The sequence below is a fragment of the Maylandia zebra genome, linkage group LG16, assembly GCF_041146795.1.
Source record: "Maylandia zebra isolate NMK-2024a linkage group LG16, Mzebra_GT3a, whole genome shotgun sequence".
NCBI classification, from domain to species: Eukaryota; Metazoa; Chordata; class Actinopteri; order Cichliformes; family Cichlidae; genus Maylandia; species Maylandia zebra.
The window spans coordinates 30,781,541-30,801,215 of NC_135182.1; the positions used below are offsets into that span (position 1 = coordinate 30,781,541).

The 19,675-nt window shown below is 41.3% G+C and overlaps 1 protein-coding gene across 2 annotated transcripts; it reads left to right on the plus strand.

Moving 5' to 3' along the window:
* The first annotated feature begins 488 nt into the window (after positions 1 to 488).
* wdr75 (WD repeat domain 75) lies at positions 489 to 17,907 on the plus strand. 2 transcript variants are annotated; one of them, XM_024805310.2, is made up of 21 exons: positions 489 to 644; positions 908 to 1,037; positions 3,992 to 4,057; positions 4,572 to 4,671; positions 5,087 to 5,211; positions 5,988 to 6,058; positions 6,477 to 6,593; positions 6,704 to 6,792; positions 7,307 to 7,465; positions 7,705 to 7,764; positions 9,183 to 9,298; positions 9,378 to 9,553; positions 9,663 to 9,829; positions 10,035 to 10,215; positions 12,247 to 12,338; positions 12,534 to 12,629; positions 13,584 to 13,753; positions 14,762 to 14,821; positions 16,286 to 16,432; positions 16,544 to 16,635; positions 17,346 to 17,907. In XM_024805310.2, the coding sequence occupies exons 1-21, from the start codon at positions 559 to 561 to the stop codon at positions 17,557 to 17,559; spliced, it is 2,514 nt and encodes an 837-aa protein (XP_024661078.2). In that variant the 5' UTR covers positions 489 to 558; the 3' UTR covers positions 17,560 to 17,907. The 2 variants fall into 2 exon arrangements, with proteins under 2 accessions (XP_024661078.2, XP_024661079.2); XM_024805311.2 differs by having other exon boundaries at positions 9,663 to 9,820.
* Positions 17,908 to 19,675: the final 1,768 nt, after the last annotated feature.

Below are 19,675 nucleotides of genomic sequence, written 5' to 3' on the forward strand. Positions count from 1 at the left end.
ATTCTGTGTATTTATTATTTCACTCTTATTGCCTGTTCTTATTGTCCTTATCTTCATCGTTATGGTGCCTTGTTGTTTGTTAATTGCCCCTTGGGAATAAATAAAGTCTTCTGATTCTGATTCTGTTTTTAATTTTCCAAATTCTTCCCTGATAAATAAAGTACTTCTAATCTTACCTTATAACAAAAAAGCTTATGAAACGTAGAATGACTGATTAGGACAGAACTATACAAAAGAAGTGGCACATTTAAATAGAAAAGTTTAATAAAATTCTTGCTGAATAAAAATATAAATGCAATACAATAAAGAGCAAATAAAAACTCTAACCATTAAATAAACATTTTGTGGTATGACACTTTCTGCATATGTAACAAAATGGCAGAGGGTGGGAAACTTTTAAATACAATTAAAACATTATTTATTAATTTGAAGTCATAAAAGTGCCCCGTGTATTTCTTACTGTAGCCCTCCTATCCAGCAGGGGGCGCGTGTTAAACGGAGTGGTGCTGACCGAGTGAGGAGCAGCGCTCAGAGGTGAGAGTTCACTCCGGTAAAAACATGGTTGAACACGGGGATATCCGCGTGGTTCACTGCGGCGGCAGTAAAATAAACTTCAGGGATCCTGTGATAACCCACGACTCCAGGTGAGCGAGTGTTTTAATCTGCCGATGTTTCATATTTAGTGGAAAGGTCTCGCGCGGTTCGTGTCGTTTGTGTTAGCCTCAGAGCTGAGGCTGTTAGCATTAGCTTGAGAAGCTGCTGGATGTTCCTGCTGCTGTTTACAGCATAGTATCAGCAGCTCGTCTCAGCTCCGTGACTCTGACTGAGCCACAGACCAAGACTGAGCTGTGTCCCGGTCCCTACATGTTTGTTTGATGTTTGTTTCCTCATATTTGTATCGCTGCAGGTTCCTTCTGTGCGCCTCCGGAGAGGCTGTGAAGGTGTTCAGCACCTCCACAGAGGAGTGTATCCACGAGCTGCGGGGTCACACCGGGCTGGTGACAGGTGTGCTGCTCAGACCCTCAAACCACTTACAGGTACAGTCACCTCTCCACCTAGAAAAACGACTTTTTTCAAGACGTCTTTATCCAGAAACTCGCTGATATTCATTTAATGTTAGAAAATACAGGAAAAGCAGAATAGCTGCCGAAGCCACTTTTTCTTTACGTGTAATTATTTATTTATTAAGTTTAGTTCAATCCCCCAGCTCTAATCAAACAAGAATCAGATCTCTTTTTATTTTTTTATTTATTTACTTACTCATTATCCTCATTACTCACTCTGTTGGTTCAGGCCAGAGGCAAAGTAAGTAAACTCTTGATTTTCTGTTCCTGAAAGAGCCCTAACTTAAACTCTGAGTCAGTTACGATTAGTGGTGCAACGGATCCAAGATCTCACGGTTCGGATCGGATCACGGTTTTAAGTCAGGGATGGGATCAATTTTCGGCTCAGCAAAAAAAGACAAAAATTTAACTCTCCATTTACTTATTTAGGTATTTTTTGCCTATTAAAAAACATTCAACTCAAGACTCATTCCTCGCAGTTATATAAAAACAAATTAAGGTGCAATATAGGGCAGTACAGGTCTTTGTATCTACCACTCCGTGGTAATATAATGAGCGGTCACAACGCTTTCTGTTGCCCTGGAGGTCCACCCATTAGGGCAACAGAAGATGCCTGGGACAGTTCAGGCATAACTTTAGACTTTTCGTGCTCATACATGCTTGGAACGATCTGATCACTGAAGTGGACGCGCAACGGGATATCATAGCGTGGCTCAAGCACGTTCATCATAGTTTAAACCCCCTTGTTTTACACAACGGAATACGGCCTCACGTCTGCAGCTAAACACTCCAATAGCTTTTGTAATAGCTTTAGCCCGGACGGATTGGGCAGCAAATGGCGCAAACTCCTCTGCTCCTCCTGGACTGCTAGCACTGGCCATAACTATGGCTTGACAGACTGACCACGCGTACCATGCACATACTTTTTTTCCTTCTTTTTCGAATCTTCGGATCACGTGTGTGCCAAACCGTGGAGTGGGATCGGTCCGGATTACGGATCAACGGTGATCCGTTGCACCACTAGTTACTAGGGCTGCCACGATTTGTCGACTAGTCACGATTACGTCGACTATCAAAATCGTCGACGACTGATTTAATAGTCGACGTGTCGTTTGAAGCTTTGTAAGATCGCAAAAGACGCAGGAATAATAGCAGGATTTAAGAGTGTAATAACGGACTGAAACAGAAGATGGCAGCACTGCATGTACAAGGATGCCAGCTGCCGTTAAACCCCGAAGAAGAAGAAGCAGCTGTGTCCCAGAATTCATAGCGCGGCCCAGCTTAGTTTCCAACAATGGCGGTAGCTAGTTAGTTTTAATATTACTCTTATTATTCTTTCTGGGTCACAAAATAAACGTTTAACATATTTTCAGGCGAGAATGTAGCTATGTAAACCTCAAATATCGGCTCAGTTTATCAGGACACCACATATTTTCAAAAGCGCTCCGACGTTTTTGGAGACGTCTGTTACCCACTAGCTCATAGCTAGCCGGGGGCTAGGTCACTAGCGCCGTGAGAACACCGGACTCCCGGCAAATTGTTTTCAAACCCACCGCCGTCTTTCGGGACTCAGGTTAAATATATATGAGTCACTTAGATAAATTAAAAATGTTGTTGTTTGGCTTTTTTTTTTTAGTATTTTATTTGTTCCTGAGTAAATCGGTTTGGCTGAGATTAAAGTTATAGTTTTTACACAGCTGAATAAACGTCAAGCAGACAGCTGATTATCAGAAGTGTGAGATGCTGGAGAATATACTCCGGTGTCCTGTTATATTTTAGATAGCAAGGAGTTTATTAAACTTTACCAAAACAATCTGCAAATTTCATTGAAATTGAATAAACTATCATCTTGTCTTTATTTTTAGTTAGCACCTTAAAAGCTTAAAGCTGTAAGCTAATGATAGTTATATAAGAGCAGATGCTGCTGGTGCAATAAGCTGTAGTTTTATGTCCAGTGGATGATGATCTGATTAGTCGACTAATCGCATAAATAATCGGTGACTAGTCGACTATCAAAATAATCGTTTGTGGCAGCCCTACTAGTTACCATGGAAATTGAGCCTGGGAACCATTCCTGGTACCTGACTCCTTCCCTCCTGCTCCTCATACACTCACCTGCTGCTTTATTAGGTACACCTTTGGACCACCTTTTGTCTTCAGAGCTACCTTACTTCAAGGCACAGATTCAAAAAGCTGCTGGAAACATGCCTCAGAGATTTTGGTCCATGTTGACACGATAACATACAGATGTGTCTCTTGCAAATCCATGATGGAAATGGCCTGTTCCACCACACCCCTCAGGGATAACTCTGGGTTTACTGAGCTAATGCTGATCAACGTTTCTGGGTCCAAAAAGTTGGCTTTTAAGACTTTGAGTTTGTCCATCCATCCATCTTCATCCGCTTTGTCCGGGGCCGGGTCGCGGGGGCAGCAGCCTAAGCAAAGAGGCCCAGACCTCCCTCTCCCCAGCCACCTCCTCCAGCATATCCGGGGGAATACCAAGGCGTTCCCAGGCCAGCCGAGAGATATAATCTCTCCAGCGTGTCCTGGGTCTGCCCCGGGGCCTCCTCCCGGTGACTTTGAGTTTGTTAAACCTCCTTTTTAGCAGGACCCTATTTTTTTCCCTCACTTATTTTTTAATTGTTTTTATTCTCTGTATTTTTCTTTTTATTATTATTGTTTTTGGGTTGTTTTTTATATATATATATATGTATGTATATGTATATGTATGTATATGTATGTATATGTATATATGTATGTGTGTATATATATATATGTATGTGTGTGTGTGTGTGTGTGTGTGTGTGTATGTATATATATATATATATATATATATATATATATATATATATATATATATATATATAAATAAATAAATAAATACAGTTCATCGTTATGTCTCACACTGTGCTTGTGTTGTGCTGCAGGTTTACTCTTCATCACTAGATGGCACTCTCAGACTCTGGGACTTCACAGACGGGATTCTTATTAAGGTTGGACGTTGAGTCTTGTTGTTTCTCTCCAGTCTTTTCTGTCACTGTGGATCATCAAACTCCAGCTGCAACACACACTTTCCTATTTTATCTGTTTATAAAAGTGAAATGAAGGGTTTATTTATTATTAGGCAGCCCTCAAACAGAGTGAGCAGGGCACCTGTGATCAGTCTGCGAACATGCAGATGATGCAGATCCTGTTCATGATAATAAAGGAAATGTGTTCTATCTTCTGTGCTTTGACTGCATAACTGAATTTTCTTGAGCTAACAGAAGTTTTTTGCATTAGTTCTGAAAGATTTCCTCTCGATGTCCTTGTGGGTGATTAATTTAACTAATTATATATATTTTTTGTAAATGAACTCTCATATAAATGAATTGTTTCACCTTAAATTAGCTACAAAACATGGAAATTCAGCAGAAAAAGGAGTAGAGGTGTTTATGATGAGGTTTGTGGGTCCAGCTTAAGAGCCCATGTTTCCAAGATGCATGACAGCTGTGCGGTCTCTTCTAGACTTGTGTCATTGGATACCCAATCTACTCCTTCTACGCCTCTGCCAAACATGAAAACGTCATCTTTATTGTTGCATCCATGCCGAGTGACAAAAGAGCGGGTAAGTGTGACATCAGAGCGCCATTCAGACTCCATTTGTGAAGTAAAGTTTCTAGAACTCAGTGTGAATCTGTTGCACCACCGTCTGAGGGGTAAAGGAAGAGTCCCCAAACAAGGTTTATTAATAAAGTGTGATATTTATTTAATCGCAGGCTACTGCAGGGTGACCCAAGGGGGAAAATAGCAGAGTGATGCTTCTCAGGGCAAGAAGTCAAATATTAAGAAAAAACTAGCCACGCAGATGCCTGTATGTGTCATACCTCTTCATGTTGAATGTTATTGCTTGTTTTGGAATAGTTTTAATGTGTTGGAGTCACCAGGTCGTCCTCGAACCAGCTTTAATATGTGGGATAGAGAAGGTTTTTTTAGAGGTCACTGAATGGGAATGTGTGAAAAAGGCTGATTTGTGTTTGCAGAGCGTTTCCAGCTGGTTGCGGTCCATCTGCCACAGAGTGGAGATCAAATGGTGGAGGCTCAAGAACTTTCTGCCGTACTCAGTGGCGTCAACCCCAACCCAGCAGCCATCGCCTTTGGCAGAGGGGTACGTACATGCCGCCACAGCTGATACCAAGAACTGACTACTTCGACTTAATCTGTCAGGAACTTTAGTTTGACAACTGAAGTTTCTCGAGGAAACGGTATTTTAGAGGGGAGTATATGAGAGAAAGCTAATGCTTCTTCACTGCAGATTATTTTAGTGAATTAATGATCAGCTGTTCCCAGTGCGTCCCTCGTCCTCCATTAGCTTTCAGCTCCTTCGTCTTGGACTGCAGCCTGTGTTCTTTGCTAGCCCAGCACCACATGAACCAGTTCTTCCTCTGCTACAGGCTCTGATTGGAGTGACTCTACAGCTAATCACAGAACTATAAAAACAAGGACAACTGTTGCGAGCTGCATCCCAAAGTGTAGAATGATGTTGGAGTCGGTCTGACTGCAGGATTTTTTTTGGGGAAAGGTGCTGGGTGGTACTGAGGCTGGCAGGGAAAGAACAAGGCAGTGAGGAGTGGAGGTTGAGGTAACAGGCTAGCAGCGCTGCAACTTTCAAAATAAGAGCCAGGGATTGTCCACTAGTCAATGTTGTCAGAGAAAATACAAATTATTAAAGGACCAGACTTTGGTGACATGAATGTGCCAAAGAAGTCTGCCTGAGGAAGCAGAAATGTGGAGCTTGTGCACACTTCAGGGTGTTATAAGTCCAAAACTCTTTATCATTGTACTTCACTGTGTTTAGCAGACAACAGTTCAAACGTTACTTCAGACTGAAGTGTTTTAAATCCAAATGTGTCTGATGCTTATCGCCTGCTTTAATCTTCACAGGGAGAATTTATTGCTTCAGTGAACGACTTGCAGCTGGAGGTCTATTTCTTCAAGAAGCAGAAGTCGTACAGGTGAGAGTGAAGATGGTCACTGGAGGTGACTTAGATTTTTAAAATTCAGGCTCCTATTATTTATTTCTCCTGTTCCAACGCTGAATGATTATTTTAGAGTTTTGTTTAAGGCTTCAGGCCGCTCTGAATGCTCAGTTTCACACAGGAGAAAAACGTCTCTTATGTGGTCATATCAGTTGTGTTCTGTTTGAGAGGTAGAGCCAATCAGGCGAAAGTACTTCAAGTGTCAGAGATTGTATATTATTTAAACTTTTACAGCTGCTGGGCTAGATGTTAATTTTAAAAGGTTATCGTGTTAGTTTTATTTATTTATTTTTGTCATGGAGAGAAGCAGTGCTGCTGTCACACATGACAAAGGCCATGTTGTGTTGGCTGATGTTCAGTAACACCAAACATCTGTCCTGGTGCTGGTTTTTAGGTTTTTCCTGAAAGAAGACAACAAAAAGGGTGGCTGGAACACATTCACATGCGTCGCCTGTCACCCGAAAGATGACTGCATCGCCACGGGACACGAAGACGGGAAGATCCGCCTGTGGTGAGGGACCTCGACTGAAACAAACGCAGATTATCGATGATCCAGATCTTAAACTTCTGCTGGTCGCTGGTTTTGCGTTGTAAAACTGACATTCCTGCTCATCCTTTTAGGAGAAACTTTAACCACAAGAAGGAGTACACGTACTCCACTCTGCACTGGCACCACAGCGCCGTCAGCTCGCTCTGCTTCACTCCAGAAGGTATTCATAGCTGTATTATAGTTATTACTTAGTTCCCACGATCGTTAGGAAGTCCTTAATAGTCTGAAATTGAAATAACAATTAAAATGGCATCAAAATATCTTATATTATACCTTTTTTGTGGGTATTAAATTTGCAGAAGTTGTGAGAGTCAGTAGAATAATTTTAAAGTTGTTTGCTTAACTTTCTTTGTGCTCCTTTATTTTTAGTAACTTGGATCAAAACAGTAGGGGTGATATTTATTTATTTATTTTTAATCAAATTATCAAAAGCACAATAAGAAAAGGAAAACACATCAACTAAACTCTAAAAAAAGGACTTTCTAAAAGTAAAAATATTGTAATTTTCTTGAAATCATCCATTTTTGCTACAGTTTTTTTTACAGAAAGTGTAAACCAACTTACTAACACAGCAAGTTCCACATGTATATATTCTTCCAAGGAACAAGGAAACAAACAGAAATCACTCCTCTGTGTGTTACGGTTTTAGTTATGTATTTATTTTGTATTGTCAGGGACCAACCTGCTGAGTGGAGGTGTGGAGTCTGTGCTCATCCAGTGGAGGTACAACCAAGAGAGCGAGCGGGACTTCCTGCCCCGCCTGGGTGGCGCCATCACTCACATCACCGTCTCACCTGATGGATCGCTATTCTGTACCTCACACAGTGACAACAGTAAGGAGTCTCAGCCTGCAGGATTTCAATGCAGATACGCACAAATTATTGTCAGTGAAATTCGGTGAACATGGTCCATTCTTTCAAATCAAGTCGTGCACCTCTCAGATTTCACTAAATTGATTTCAGAGCATTTGAGTCACTCAAATAAAATGCAGTTAAACGGCTCAGGTTCCAAACTCATTTTCTGCTTCAGTGATTTTCTTGTTTATTGAAGGTTTTGTTTCCCTTCCTTATAGAGATCACCATCATCCAGAGTTGCGTTAAAGTGTCTGCTGTCATTCAGGGCCTGGTCAAAGGTGAGTACATACTGTAAGGTGACTTTTGAGCATGATGTATGTATAAATAATAAACACTAGTGTTAATTTAAGATGTGCTTTATTGATCCCTTCATTATAGAATGTAAAAGAAAGGAAGGCAGTGAGACAATAATTCTTTGCTTATTTTCTAACACAACACAAATTTTTAGCATCAGTAATACTGCTGAGGTGTATCTGACACTAAAAGTGATCCTAAAATGTGCGTTTGCAACATGTTTTTGAACCTGCATGAACATGAGCATGACTTTGAAATGCCATTGTTGGAATTTGTCACACAAATTGAAGCAAAATAAAGAATTGTCGCCATAGTGCTGGAAATTAAGTGAAAGAGCTCAGCGAATGACAGTTTCAGAATGATGCCGTAAGGAGTTTAAATATAAAATAAATTCAGGTGTGAAGTGGAAAAGATTTCTGCATCGCTCGGGATCAACATGCGGTTACCACAGTAACTGCGTCAGCTAACGGAGGAATCCAAACAGTGTGATTCAAATTGAAAAGGGCTGTGACGAAACGATACCACATTCGAGTCCATTTGCATAGGTGTATTCCCACACAGAGTGAAGGATTATGGGTACACAGCCTACACAGACATCCTCCACTAAACCAGCAGCATGAATCTCAAAGTGGATAACGCTGCGTGTAGGTGGAGTGGTTGGAACAGGAAAGCTGAGTTCACCATGCAGAGAAAACATGGCACAACAGCACAACCAGCAGACAGTGGAGATGACAGTTGGCAACGCTGAACATAGGATCAACACACGATCATCTGTGAGCAAAACACAAAAACATTCCTTCACCACAGCTAGTGCAATCCCAAATTTTCTCTCAGTTTAACATCTCATTGTCTGCTGGAAAAGTCCGGAAGCTAAGCACGGACATCAGTGTTCCCGACGGTCATAAATAAGGTCACTAAACTCATATTATTTCACATTTCTCACAATGATCGCTGGAACGGTCACACACTCAATGTGGTGGACAGCAGTCAGGTAATGTGCGCATGATGTCACATGAGAAACCACCACACTGAAGAAAAACCACAAGTAGATTTGAAAAACAAAGTGCAAACCAATTAACTTTATCTTCACATAAAACGCAAAAAGAAATAGAAATTTACTTTGTTACCATGATAAAGGTGTTAAAACAAAAGAAGCACCAAAAGAACCCATTTGAACAAATGCACCAAACAGGGAAAACCAGTAACTGTTATTGACTGGTGATGTGAGACTGGAGGAAATGTAGTTTTAAAAAAAAAAAAGTACCTTTTGAGTTTCTTTATGCATTCATCACCTGCCAATAATGTGTTTTCATAATTAATGACATAAGTTTGTATCAGAAAGAAATAAAATAATGTCTTAGTATGTGGGGTTAATCCTCCTTAAACCTGTTTTCTTGTTCAGGCGACAGCATCGGGACAGACTTGATGATGGATCCTCGCAGCAAAGCTCTGGTGCTAAACGGGAAACCCGGACATCTGCAGTTTTACTCGCTCCAAAGAGACAAACTGCTGTACAATGTAAGCTCTCAGCAGGTCTCACACACGGGTGGATTTGAAAGTGTGGAAACTAGGTTAACATTGTCTGTTTCTCCCACAGCTGGACATCGTGCAGCAGGAGTACATTCATGAATCGGGCCTACAGCAGTTCGAGGTGGTCAAAGCGGCGTTTGACGCCTCTGGCTCGTGGTTGGCGACGGTGGAGGAAAGACATCAGAAAGCTGCTGAGCTGGAGCTGAACCTGAAGCTGTGGGCTTTCGATGAACAGACGCAGAGGTACAGATGTTACAGCTGTTTGTCTGTGGGCTGCAGGGTCAGTCAAGGTTTCTCTTTCATGTGATGAAAATAGTGTAACAATAACCAACCACACCCCTGTCACATGCAGTTTTGTGCTGAACACGACCATCTCGGCCCCCCACGACGCCCAGATTACCGCCATGTGCTTTTGCCAGCCCACCGACAGCCAGACCACCCTGCTGGTCTCCACCAGCAAAGACGGACACTTCAAAGCCTGGCAGCTCGCTGCTCCAGCCCACACAGAAGGTACAGACGGTAAGCAGTCAACCGAAAAAGCCAACCACCTAAATTCTCATAATATTAACTGTTTAATGGAGGTTTTTAAGTTTCTACCAGTGTGCTTTTCAGAACATCACGTTGAACATGAGGTTTAAACCAAATTAGGCTTGCTTTTCTTTCCCCTTCACACAGTAATTCAGCTTATGTCTGTCTCTCTCTCTTTGTTTCCTCTGACTTGCAGATGAAGGTCCTTCCTGGTTATGTGATTTCGTCAGTGCCTATCACGGCCTGGTGCCCGAATGCTGCAGCTTCTCGGCTGACGGCTCTCTGCTAGCCGTCGTCTTTCAGGAGGTGGTGACCGTGTGGAGCCCCTCCACCTGGGAGCTCCTGACAACCCTGTCGCAGCCGCCGGGAGCTGTCAGGTCAGCGCGTAGACTCATACAGAACGGGTCAAATATCAGCACCGTCACGGTGACCGGTTTAAGCTTGTAGCGTTAGTTAACCCCGTCAAGTCTCCTCATTCCTCTTCAAAGAGCGTAGACACACACAGAACGGGTCAAATATCAGCACCGTCATGGTGACTGGCTTAAGTTTGTTACAAGTGAATAGTTTGTTACAAGTTATTATCAAAACTTGCACAAGTAAAAAGCCAATAAGAGGAATTCCCCGACACATCTGTGTAAACCTGTTTATCAGGTTTAACTGGTGAAGATGCATCTCTTCAGCTGCTGCCATCAGTCAGACAGATATTTCAAACAGACGCGCTAAAGTTAGAGCTGTAGGCTGACAGACCAGTTGTTGAATTTGCCAAAATTTGAATTTTTTTCAGATTTTTTTGCATTATTATAGATTAAGCCGTTAAATAATGTGTCGTAGTGTCATAGAGGGTTTAATAAAGTATTTAAAAAAATTAACTGAAGAAATGAGATAACCAAGTTAAAGTCCAAAAATGTTTCCTAAAATGTCAAAACCTCAAACTTCACAAGCAGTGACATCGCGCTCTCATTATTTTCCATTAATTTTAAGTTAAAAAATGTCAAATTGAATGTGTGTTGTTTAGTAACGATTCACCAAGATCAGTCACACTCCATGTGGTGTTATAACCACACGTTAAAGATGGAAAAGTGGTCAGCATCACTGGCGGGGCAAATTTCACTGGCTGACCAGCTGTGGTCGCGCCCTCGGGCGAGAGCAGGGGGCATTATCCTCGTAGCTGAGAGGTTTGCTGGACGAGGATTTGTGTCGTGGTGCTTTATTTTCAGTTCAACCATTAAATGACTTTCTCTGAAAGCGGTTTTAGAAATAAGTGCACCATGTGTGCTTGTAACCACGGTGATGACACTTAGGTCAAGGCTTCAAAATCAGGGCTTCACAAATTAGTATGCATCAGCGCTTTGGCTGTGTCCATCTTTTATATACAGTCCAGGTGAGTACGTAGTGTAGAGTTTTTGTTTTAGAATAGAATAGCCCTTTATTGTCACTATACATGTTATTCACAGTGTTTACCGCTTGACAGTAAAACCTGTGCAACTCGAGCAACAGTGGACATTTGGCTAAAACAGGGGATGTGCTCCAACGTTCACTGCCAGCAGCTGTTCTGAATGAGTTAAGCAGGTTTTCCCGACAGAAGTTCAGAGCTTTGTTTCTCAGAGCACCGAAGGATTTTTAACCTTCTGTGCAAAAACGAGCACTGTCGTTTCGTAACACTGCTCAAGTCTCCAAAAATGTTGGCACGTTTCCCCCTCAGCTGACAAGAGGCCCACAGAGGTCACTGAGGACGTGAAACTACTGCTGCTGGTTTCTGTACCACTTTTTTGAAATAATCCCCGAAAAACAGAGTCAGCTTTTAGCACGTTTGTAGGAAAAACAAAAAGAGATGACTTGCATTAAAATGAAGGAAACAGAATGTTAAAATCACTTGAATATTCATTACTGGACATTTATTTTTGTTTCCTCTCACATGAATCTCAGTTTGTCTGAACTTAAAGTGCGTAAAAGCCTCTCTGGCCAAAAAGTCAGTCACCCTCTGACAGCTTTCTTTAAATAAGCACACAGTTTCTGTGTAATTTCAAATTCAGATGTGAAGAGACGGACAGATGTTTAGACAGCTGCCCGTTGCTACCCCTTACATAACCACCAGAGCTGAGTCACCAGATCTCAGTCATTAATAATGTTTGCCCTCGCCTGCTGAGGGATAATTATAATTACAACACTTTACCTCATCTGAGTTACTTTAAAAGGAAAACATTTGTTTTTATAATAGGAATGTCTGTTTGTGATTTTCTGTGCTCTTAGCTCTGAGTGGGTCTTTGCATGTTCTCATTTCAAGTTCCTAAGTGCAAAAGCTAATCCTGAGAAGTATGCGTGGTGTGAGGAGCTGGTTGGTTGGGAACTGCACTTCAGATTGTTTAACCACGAGATAAATAAAAAGGACCTTTTTTCCCCTCCATTAGTGATCTTTGTTTTGGGCGACTGAGCTGTTCCAAGTATCTGCTGGGAACCACCGCCAGCAATCTGCTCTGCTGGAACCTCCTCACCTGCTCTTGTAAGACTTCCCCCTATGTACAGACTTGCTCTGTGCAACTTAAAAAACTATTTTTATCCCAAAAGTCTGAACAGATTCTAACATATCCTTAAAACTTAGGCTCTCAGATATGAGAGGTCTGTTGACTGGTTAAAAAAATTGCATGTCTCCATCTGTTTTTCCCCTCCATGTCTTCCTCTGTGTCCGATTTGGCAGTGGAGTGGACCACTTCCATGGATGTCAGGCGGCTGGTGGCCGACCCCCTCTCCGAGAACATGGCTGCCTTTTGCTATCAGAGCGGATCCACTGACCGTAAGCTTCAGACCGTCCACGTTAAAACTGCACAAAAGGCATCTGAGAACTCTAACTTGATTGGCTCATAGTGGTGCTGTAACCTCAAGATTGGACCCAACAACGAAGTCCAGTTTAATTTGACTCAAATAAAAAGGCCACTCTGGTTCCTCAGAATCAGAGTGGCCTTTTAATGCAGAGTTTAGACACGAATGAGGAATTTGTCTTTGAGTCGTTGTCCAAAAAACAGTCGTATAGATTGGTATATATAGTGTATGCATTTCCCTCACAACAGACAGACACACGCACACAATTAGAATGCATACTAGCTACCTGCAGATGTAAGCATGGAAATTAAGAAATCTCGCAGAAAAGAACCAAACTGTGTTTACTCACAGCAGCAAGTCAATATGGAGGACCGAAAGTGCCAAAATAAAAATAAAATTGTAGTAGTACTTACTTTTCAATAATCCCACCAATGAAAAAAAGAAAAGATCAGATATGTTTGGCTTGATTAGTAAATTATTCTGCCACCAAATTCATCAAGAATTGATATTAAAAACTAAATGTTTAAGTAAAATGTGACTTAAACATATATTAAACTGAGGGTTTTATTTCATTTTTAATTAATCCCCGATTCATTTTTACGCATTTATTTGGAAGTTCATTAATTTAATTATGTATATATTCACCAATTAACAATGGGAAACTTAATTAGCAAGTTAATAATTAGCTGTATTTATACAGTCTTAAATAAATGCACAGGCAAAATAAAATTTTAGCCCACATTTAATAAATAAAAAGACTAAATGTGATTTTTATGTTATTTTTGATGTATTTAATGACAGGTTAATACATAAACCTAATTGGTAACTCATCCAATAATGTGGAAGATAAAGGTGCTGTCCACACACACTTTCTTTTGTGACTTTTTGAATCGTTTTATATCACTGTTTCTCTCTTTCCTGCTTTCAGTGTTTGTGTTCAAGCCCAGCGAGCCTCGGCCACTGTTTTCCCATAAGGCTGTGTGCTCGGGGAAGGTGACTCAGGCCGTCTTCGCTCCCAGGGAGGAGATGCTGGAGAGCTGCGAGGAGAGCAGCCAGTGGCTGAACCGCTCTCAGCTTTACTTCCTCACTCAGCAGATGGTAAACAACATTTCAACTTCTGCTGAAGAAAAACAGAACGAGAAGTCGACATAAATGCTGCTTATGTGCCGGGTCAGCCTGTTTTTTATTGGCAGGGAGAGTCGGTTTAAATCATAAACACTGCTTTTTATTACTGTAATATAAAATATGCAAGTATATTTAAGGAACTCTGTTGGATTTGAGTCTGAAAGAAAAACTCGTGAGAGTTGTGAGTGCTCTAAAGCGAGCGCTGCACCTACAGGTTGTTTGGCGCCTTGCTTTGTTGCTAATTATAAGGTCAGTCAGGTCACTAAAGGCATGGCGTGTCTTGCAGGAATGTCATAGCTCAATAGCTCAGCTCTTTTAGAGCCCCCCCCCCCCCCCCCCCCCCCCCCCCCCGAAGCCTGAAGAGTCTCTCTTCTAATTTTAGGACAAAAGATGAGACCTTTACATATGTGACATTCCTACACCTCCATCTGACTGAAGGTACAGGAGCGGCTGTAGATGTGAAAAATTCAGCTTTACAGTCCTCTGAAGGTGCTTTAGAGGTGCTTCAAGTATTTCCAAGGGGGAATAATGAATGTGGCAGGCACAGGTGTTTGAAAGTTAAAGGACAAAAATGGCTCCAGAATGAGTCCCAGCTTTACCGTCCTGAGTTTTGGTGTCTGCTCAAACAGCTGTTTTTTGTTGTTGTTTTTTTTCACTTTCCAAACTGACTGACAATCTGTAGTGTATCTGTGTAAAAGCTTCGTCCCTGCGGGACTGAACCTGAACTAGTTTCCACAGCACTGAGAATCACTCTGGACTTAGTGGAGAGATAAGATACTGGCCGTTTATCCCTCCCGGGTTGCAGATGACCTCGTAACTGATAGTTTTTGTAAACATCCTTATCTAAACTCAAAGTGTCTGCAGTGAAGAATTAGTTTATACAGTCAAACCAAAGGAAAATTATTTGATAAATAGTTTATGAAACGCTTTCATCGTGATAGAAATAAGTACTTTATGCTGACTGTGGACTCTTCCCTGCAGGATCTTATGACATTCACCACCAAAGCCGAGGAGGACAGGCTGCTGGCATCCAGCAAACAGGTGAGCTCCTCCCATTGGTTTTGCACCAAACATTTGGACTTTTATTTGACCTTGTAACACATTTTTCACTTTAAAGTAAGGACCTGCCCACACACTTTGATCTGATTGTTTTTATGTTCAGAGCTTGTGTGAATTAGGGGTCAGTGCAACCACAATAATAGACTTGCTGTTCAGAACTTCCTGTTCCAAGTGCTGGGTGGTGTTTATAAAACAGCAGTGAGCTGGAAAGGTACTGCAGAGGGTCTGAGAAGGTTTTTACAGTAAATATATTATTTAGGTAAAGTTTACCTGAAATATTTTCTTATAAAACAAGAAACTGAACCAAGGTGCAAAATTAATCAGAGTTATTCTTAATTTTCTGTTTGGAGAAAAGCTCAGAAGAATCAGTGAAAACACAAGGAAGGAAATACTTCGTCTTCAGCCTGTGTGCAGCTGGGTTTAAATGCTTGGTTGGGGCACAGAGGAAGATCTTGAGATTCTGAAATGAGCCGTGGAAGTCTGAAATTTAGGAATGGTCGTTTTGCAGTTTCCCACGCACACATTTAACTTTGGTGGGCCGCTGGGGCTAATTTTAGCATTTATTATTTAAGTAGACACTAGAGAAGAGAGGTCTGACCTCTGGCTGTTGAAAGTTCAGTTGCTCTTACTGTCTCCTATTTTAACCACCAGCGATGACAGTCCTCCTTTTGCTGTGAGGAGCTCCTGCGAGCTCCTACTGAGGTGGAGGACTCAGTAGGATTAAACAATGCTAAAAGTGTGTGGGGTAGGATCTAAATCTGTGGGAAACAGCTAATAAAGAGGCCCGTGCAGTCTCTCCATTAATCTCCACGGTTTACCATGGGGTGACCAGATCCCAACATGTGTGGGGTATGTTAGTAAGACGTGAAGCACGTGTTCGGTTTAAATATGACTGTTACAACTCCCTCACTGAGTAAATATTGTAAGAGGAAGCCAAAGTTCAGTCTTGTGTCTTCTTACTCATGTTTTCTCTTTTCATCCTAATAAGGTTTAAGTTGTTGAGGAGGACAGAAGATGAATAAGCTGAGTAGTTCCACATAAAGCGGGACACCTGGCCTCACAAAGCCTAAACATGATGGAGATTAACCCTAATCTGGTCACTGGCCACCTGGTAGAGGTTAAATTACCCAGGATGCTGCATACTGGGAATGTTTAGTGGTTTTGAGCTATAGAGAGACCAGAGTTGATACCTGAGAGTGAACAGTGAAGTAAAACATATCAAATAAAAGTCAAACTGTGAGCTGGACTGAGGATTTGTTCCATTTGTTTTCTTCGGGAAGGAACCCGGAGGGTGAAAGAAGTCCATTGTTCTTATCTGAAGTTACAAAACCCTCCAGTGAAAAAGCCATCTGTTGATCCAGCTCCTTTCCCAGCCTCAGATCTGAGAAATGCTCCTCTGCTCTCAGTTTCTCATTAATAACACGTTTCTTGCTTTCCCCTCTCAAGCTTGTGATTGACGACAGCGTAGCCATGACGCCTTTCTATCTGCTGTTGGGGAAACACAGACAGCAGCAACAGGAGCATCAGGACTCCGACAGCAGCCTGTGGGCGGAGAGAACGGCGCTGCCGCAGACCTCTGCCTCCATGAAAGAGGTTGGTTGGTTGTCCCTCCAGGGATCCCGTCCCTTTTGTGCTGTACATAACCACAGATGATGGCGTTTTAAGACTTCATTGTTGTTGCTGTTTTTTCCCTTTTTTTCCCAGCTCCTGCAGACCCCAGCTCACGTGCTGCCCTCCACCTCATACCTGTGCTCCATGTTTGTTCAGTCTCTGCTCATCTCTGTCTCAGACGCCAGGTCAGTAATCCAGCTTTTACTGAATAATTGTTGAAGCCGCTGCAGTTGTTTGTTTCCTACTGAGCGTATACACAAGATGTGATCAGACCTAAAAAAGTCAGAATCCATAACTGGTTTAAATTTGTCAGATTTTCGCTCAAGATCATCTTCCCAGGTATCTGCAGACAGCTTCTGGCGTGGCTGCTATTTGTAGATCTCTCAGTGAAACAGAAAACACAAAAAATGCATTCAGCAAGCAGGGAAAAGGTTTTAAAAACGATCCACACATCAGTTTAAAATAAATCAACATCAGACTTAAGTGCAGCACCCAGACTGGAATACAGACTAGACATGATGTAAAAGTGTAAATATTTATAAGAAAGATTCATAATGAAAACCTTTGAGAAAAAAAATGAACATTTTTTTCCTGGCGAAACTTTAAAATGAGATGCCAGGGCTCGGTCTTAAAAGGCGAGAGACTGGGCAATATTAGCATTAAGAGAAGATGATAAAAGATTATTCAAATTAGAGTTTTAGATTTTCAGACTCTTTTAAGCCTCGTTTGGTCTGATGACCTCAATGTGGATTAAGAAAATATAATTGAAACTGAGGCTTCACATGATTCAGCAGCACATGTGAAACTGAGGTCTGTTTATCTCTAAAAATATGCTGAGTCACATTGGTGTTGATAATTTTTTTGGGGGGGGATTTTGGTGTTCTCGTGGCCTCAGGGAGGAAAAGGCACATGCAGAAGAGGAAATGGAGAGCGAGAAAGAGGAAGAGGACTCTGAGGAGGAAATGGAATCCAGCAGGTCCAAACCGGAGCTGGCGGCGGCAGCGGCGACAGAGTCGGACACCCCCGCTCTGACAAAGGCTCAGGCGAGAGAACTGAGGAGGGTGAGGAAGCTGGATCACAGCTGGCTCGCAGGCCTCCTGGACTCCTAACCAGAGCCTGTACGAGGTTTCCACCAGCAGCTCGGACGTTTTCTGTTTTATAAGTCAAAGTGGGCTTCTTCCACTTTGTCTCCCTGACTGGAAACAAATCTCTGTGCAAACACAAAGCACATATTTGATTACACAATCCTCAAGTCATTATTGGACAAGTTTATGACATCCAAACAATGGAACCCCTCCCAGCTTTTCCTCCGCTGTTGTACAGCGAGCGCGAGTTTCCACCAGTTTTCTTGCCAAAACTCTGGACTGAATTTTTGGTCTGGATTCTTTTCAATCCTCAATTGTTTTGTCTTATTCTTTTTTTCTTTTTTGGAAAATAAATATTTGTACCAAACCAGAGTTCTGCTGCTTCTAGGTTTTTTTTCACTAAAGCATAAAAATATTTCCTCTTATCTGTTCTCTCAGCATGTTTTCATGTATACAAAAAGCTGCAGTATCTGCTGTTTTTGAGAAATGTGACATTTCCACTGTTGATGTTCCAGCTGCAGAGAAGCATCCCTGCCATGCTCAGCATGGTGGTTTCACAGCTTAAGTACTCCATAAGTGACACTATGAATAGGTGTTGAGTTGATCTGATTCTCCTGAACTTATGAAGCAACAAGGCACCAAAAAAGCACAGGATTTTGACCCACGTTTGTGTGCTTCAAAGACCCATAACTATGAAAATATTCACAGTATGAAAGGAAAGTTTTGGCTCCATTAAATATAATGAAGTTGCTGAGAATCCCGACTTCTCTTTAACCATCCAAACGTCCCTGCTGTTTTAGTTTTCGCTCTCCGTTTACGTCCAAAGTTATAGTAGAGCTTTTTTTTGGTTGTTTTTTTAACTTCTAGTGTTTTAGAAGTCGTCCCGTTATAACATGGTTTATCGTCTTCATTATCTAACACACTAATCCAGACGGGTCATTTCATCAGGAAGTAGGATTTATTTATTTATTTTTCTCTTTGTTTTAACTCCATTTTATTTTGGAAAACACTTATCTTTCCGGGGAATCTGGAAATTGTAGCTACAGTTATAACCTTGGCTACACTCCTCAAGTAAATGATGGATTTGGGTTTTTTTGTTTTGGTTTGTTTTGTTTTTTAATATAGTTTCCAAGTTTGCATGACTTTCAGTATCTTCAGAGTTCAAGCTGTTTTCCATTATCAGTATAATGAAGGGTAAAGGTCATATATGTAACTTTGGTTGTATATGCTTGTGAACCACATTCAGTTCTGCTTTCACAAAGGGTCACAATAACTTGTGACCCTTTTAGTGATGTAAAGGTTGAATAGCTGATGCATGGGCACTGCTGTTGTTTTTGATCAATGCCCATATTTTTGTGTGACCTCCAACCTTGAAATGTCTGATTACTGCTGCTATAAGGTTTGTTCGCACTCTTGAGTCCTGAAGTCTTGAGTAAGCTGATTTCAGGCAGAGCTGCTGGTGTTTTTTGTTTTTTTCCCCCCCAGGATTAGGGATGACGGTGCAGTTTCACATCAGCATCTTTCAGTTCCTTTCCTGATCAGGTGCTGCTGAAAAATTATCTGTTTCTTTTCACAGTAACTGATCAAACCGGGTCATTCTCATCTAGTCGTAAGCTTTATCCGTCACCTTTATTGACTCATTATAATTGAGGGATTGTAAAGCTGAGCTGGTATCTGTAAAAACACTTTGGCCGCTGTGACCGTGTCATTATAAATTTGACCTAAACTCCAGTACAAATTCAGTGTAATATTAATACTTTTACAGTATAAACCAAATCCAGAAAATCCCATGAAGGCTTTGTAAAATATAAGTGAAATATAATTTAAAAATAGAATGAAATGATTTGCAAATCTCATAAATCTCCTGGAGTGATTCATAATAAAATACAGAAAAGAATTATACAAATCTAAACTGGTAAAATGTACTATTTAAAAACAAAATGAGCTCATTCGTTTTACAGTACTGGAGAATCTTTACCTTGACAGTATAAAGTGCCATGAGGAGACAATTGTGATTCATAAATAACATTTCCTGGAATAGTTCCTGTGCAGGTATAGTGACCGTTAGGAGGAAATCACGGGACATTACCTGGAATCAAATTATGACTTTTTGTTTTTCTGAGCTTAAAAAAATATATTT

What these genes read in the sequence shown, in the direction of transcription:
- wdr75 (XM_024805310.2), top strand. Translation starts at nt 559, where the DNA reads ATGGTTGAACACGGGGATATCCGCGTGGTTCACTGCGGCGGCAGTAAA. An exon ending in GCCGAGTGACAAAAGAGCGG is followed by an intron (nt 4,672 to 5,086) that starts GTAAGTGTGACA and finishes TTGTGTTTGCAG; the next exon opens with AGCGTTTCCAGCTGGTTGCG. An exon ending in GACGGGAAGATCCGCCTGTG is followed by an intron (nt 6,594 to 6,703) that starts GTGAGGGACCTC and finishes TCATCCTTTTAG; the next exon opens with GAGAAACTTTAACCACAAGA.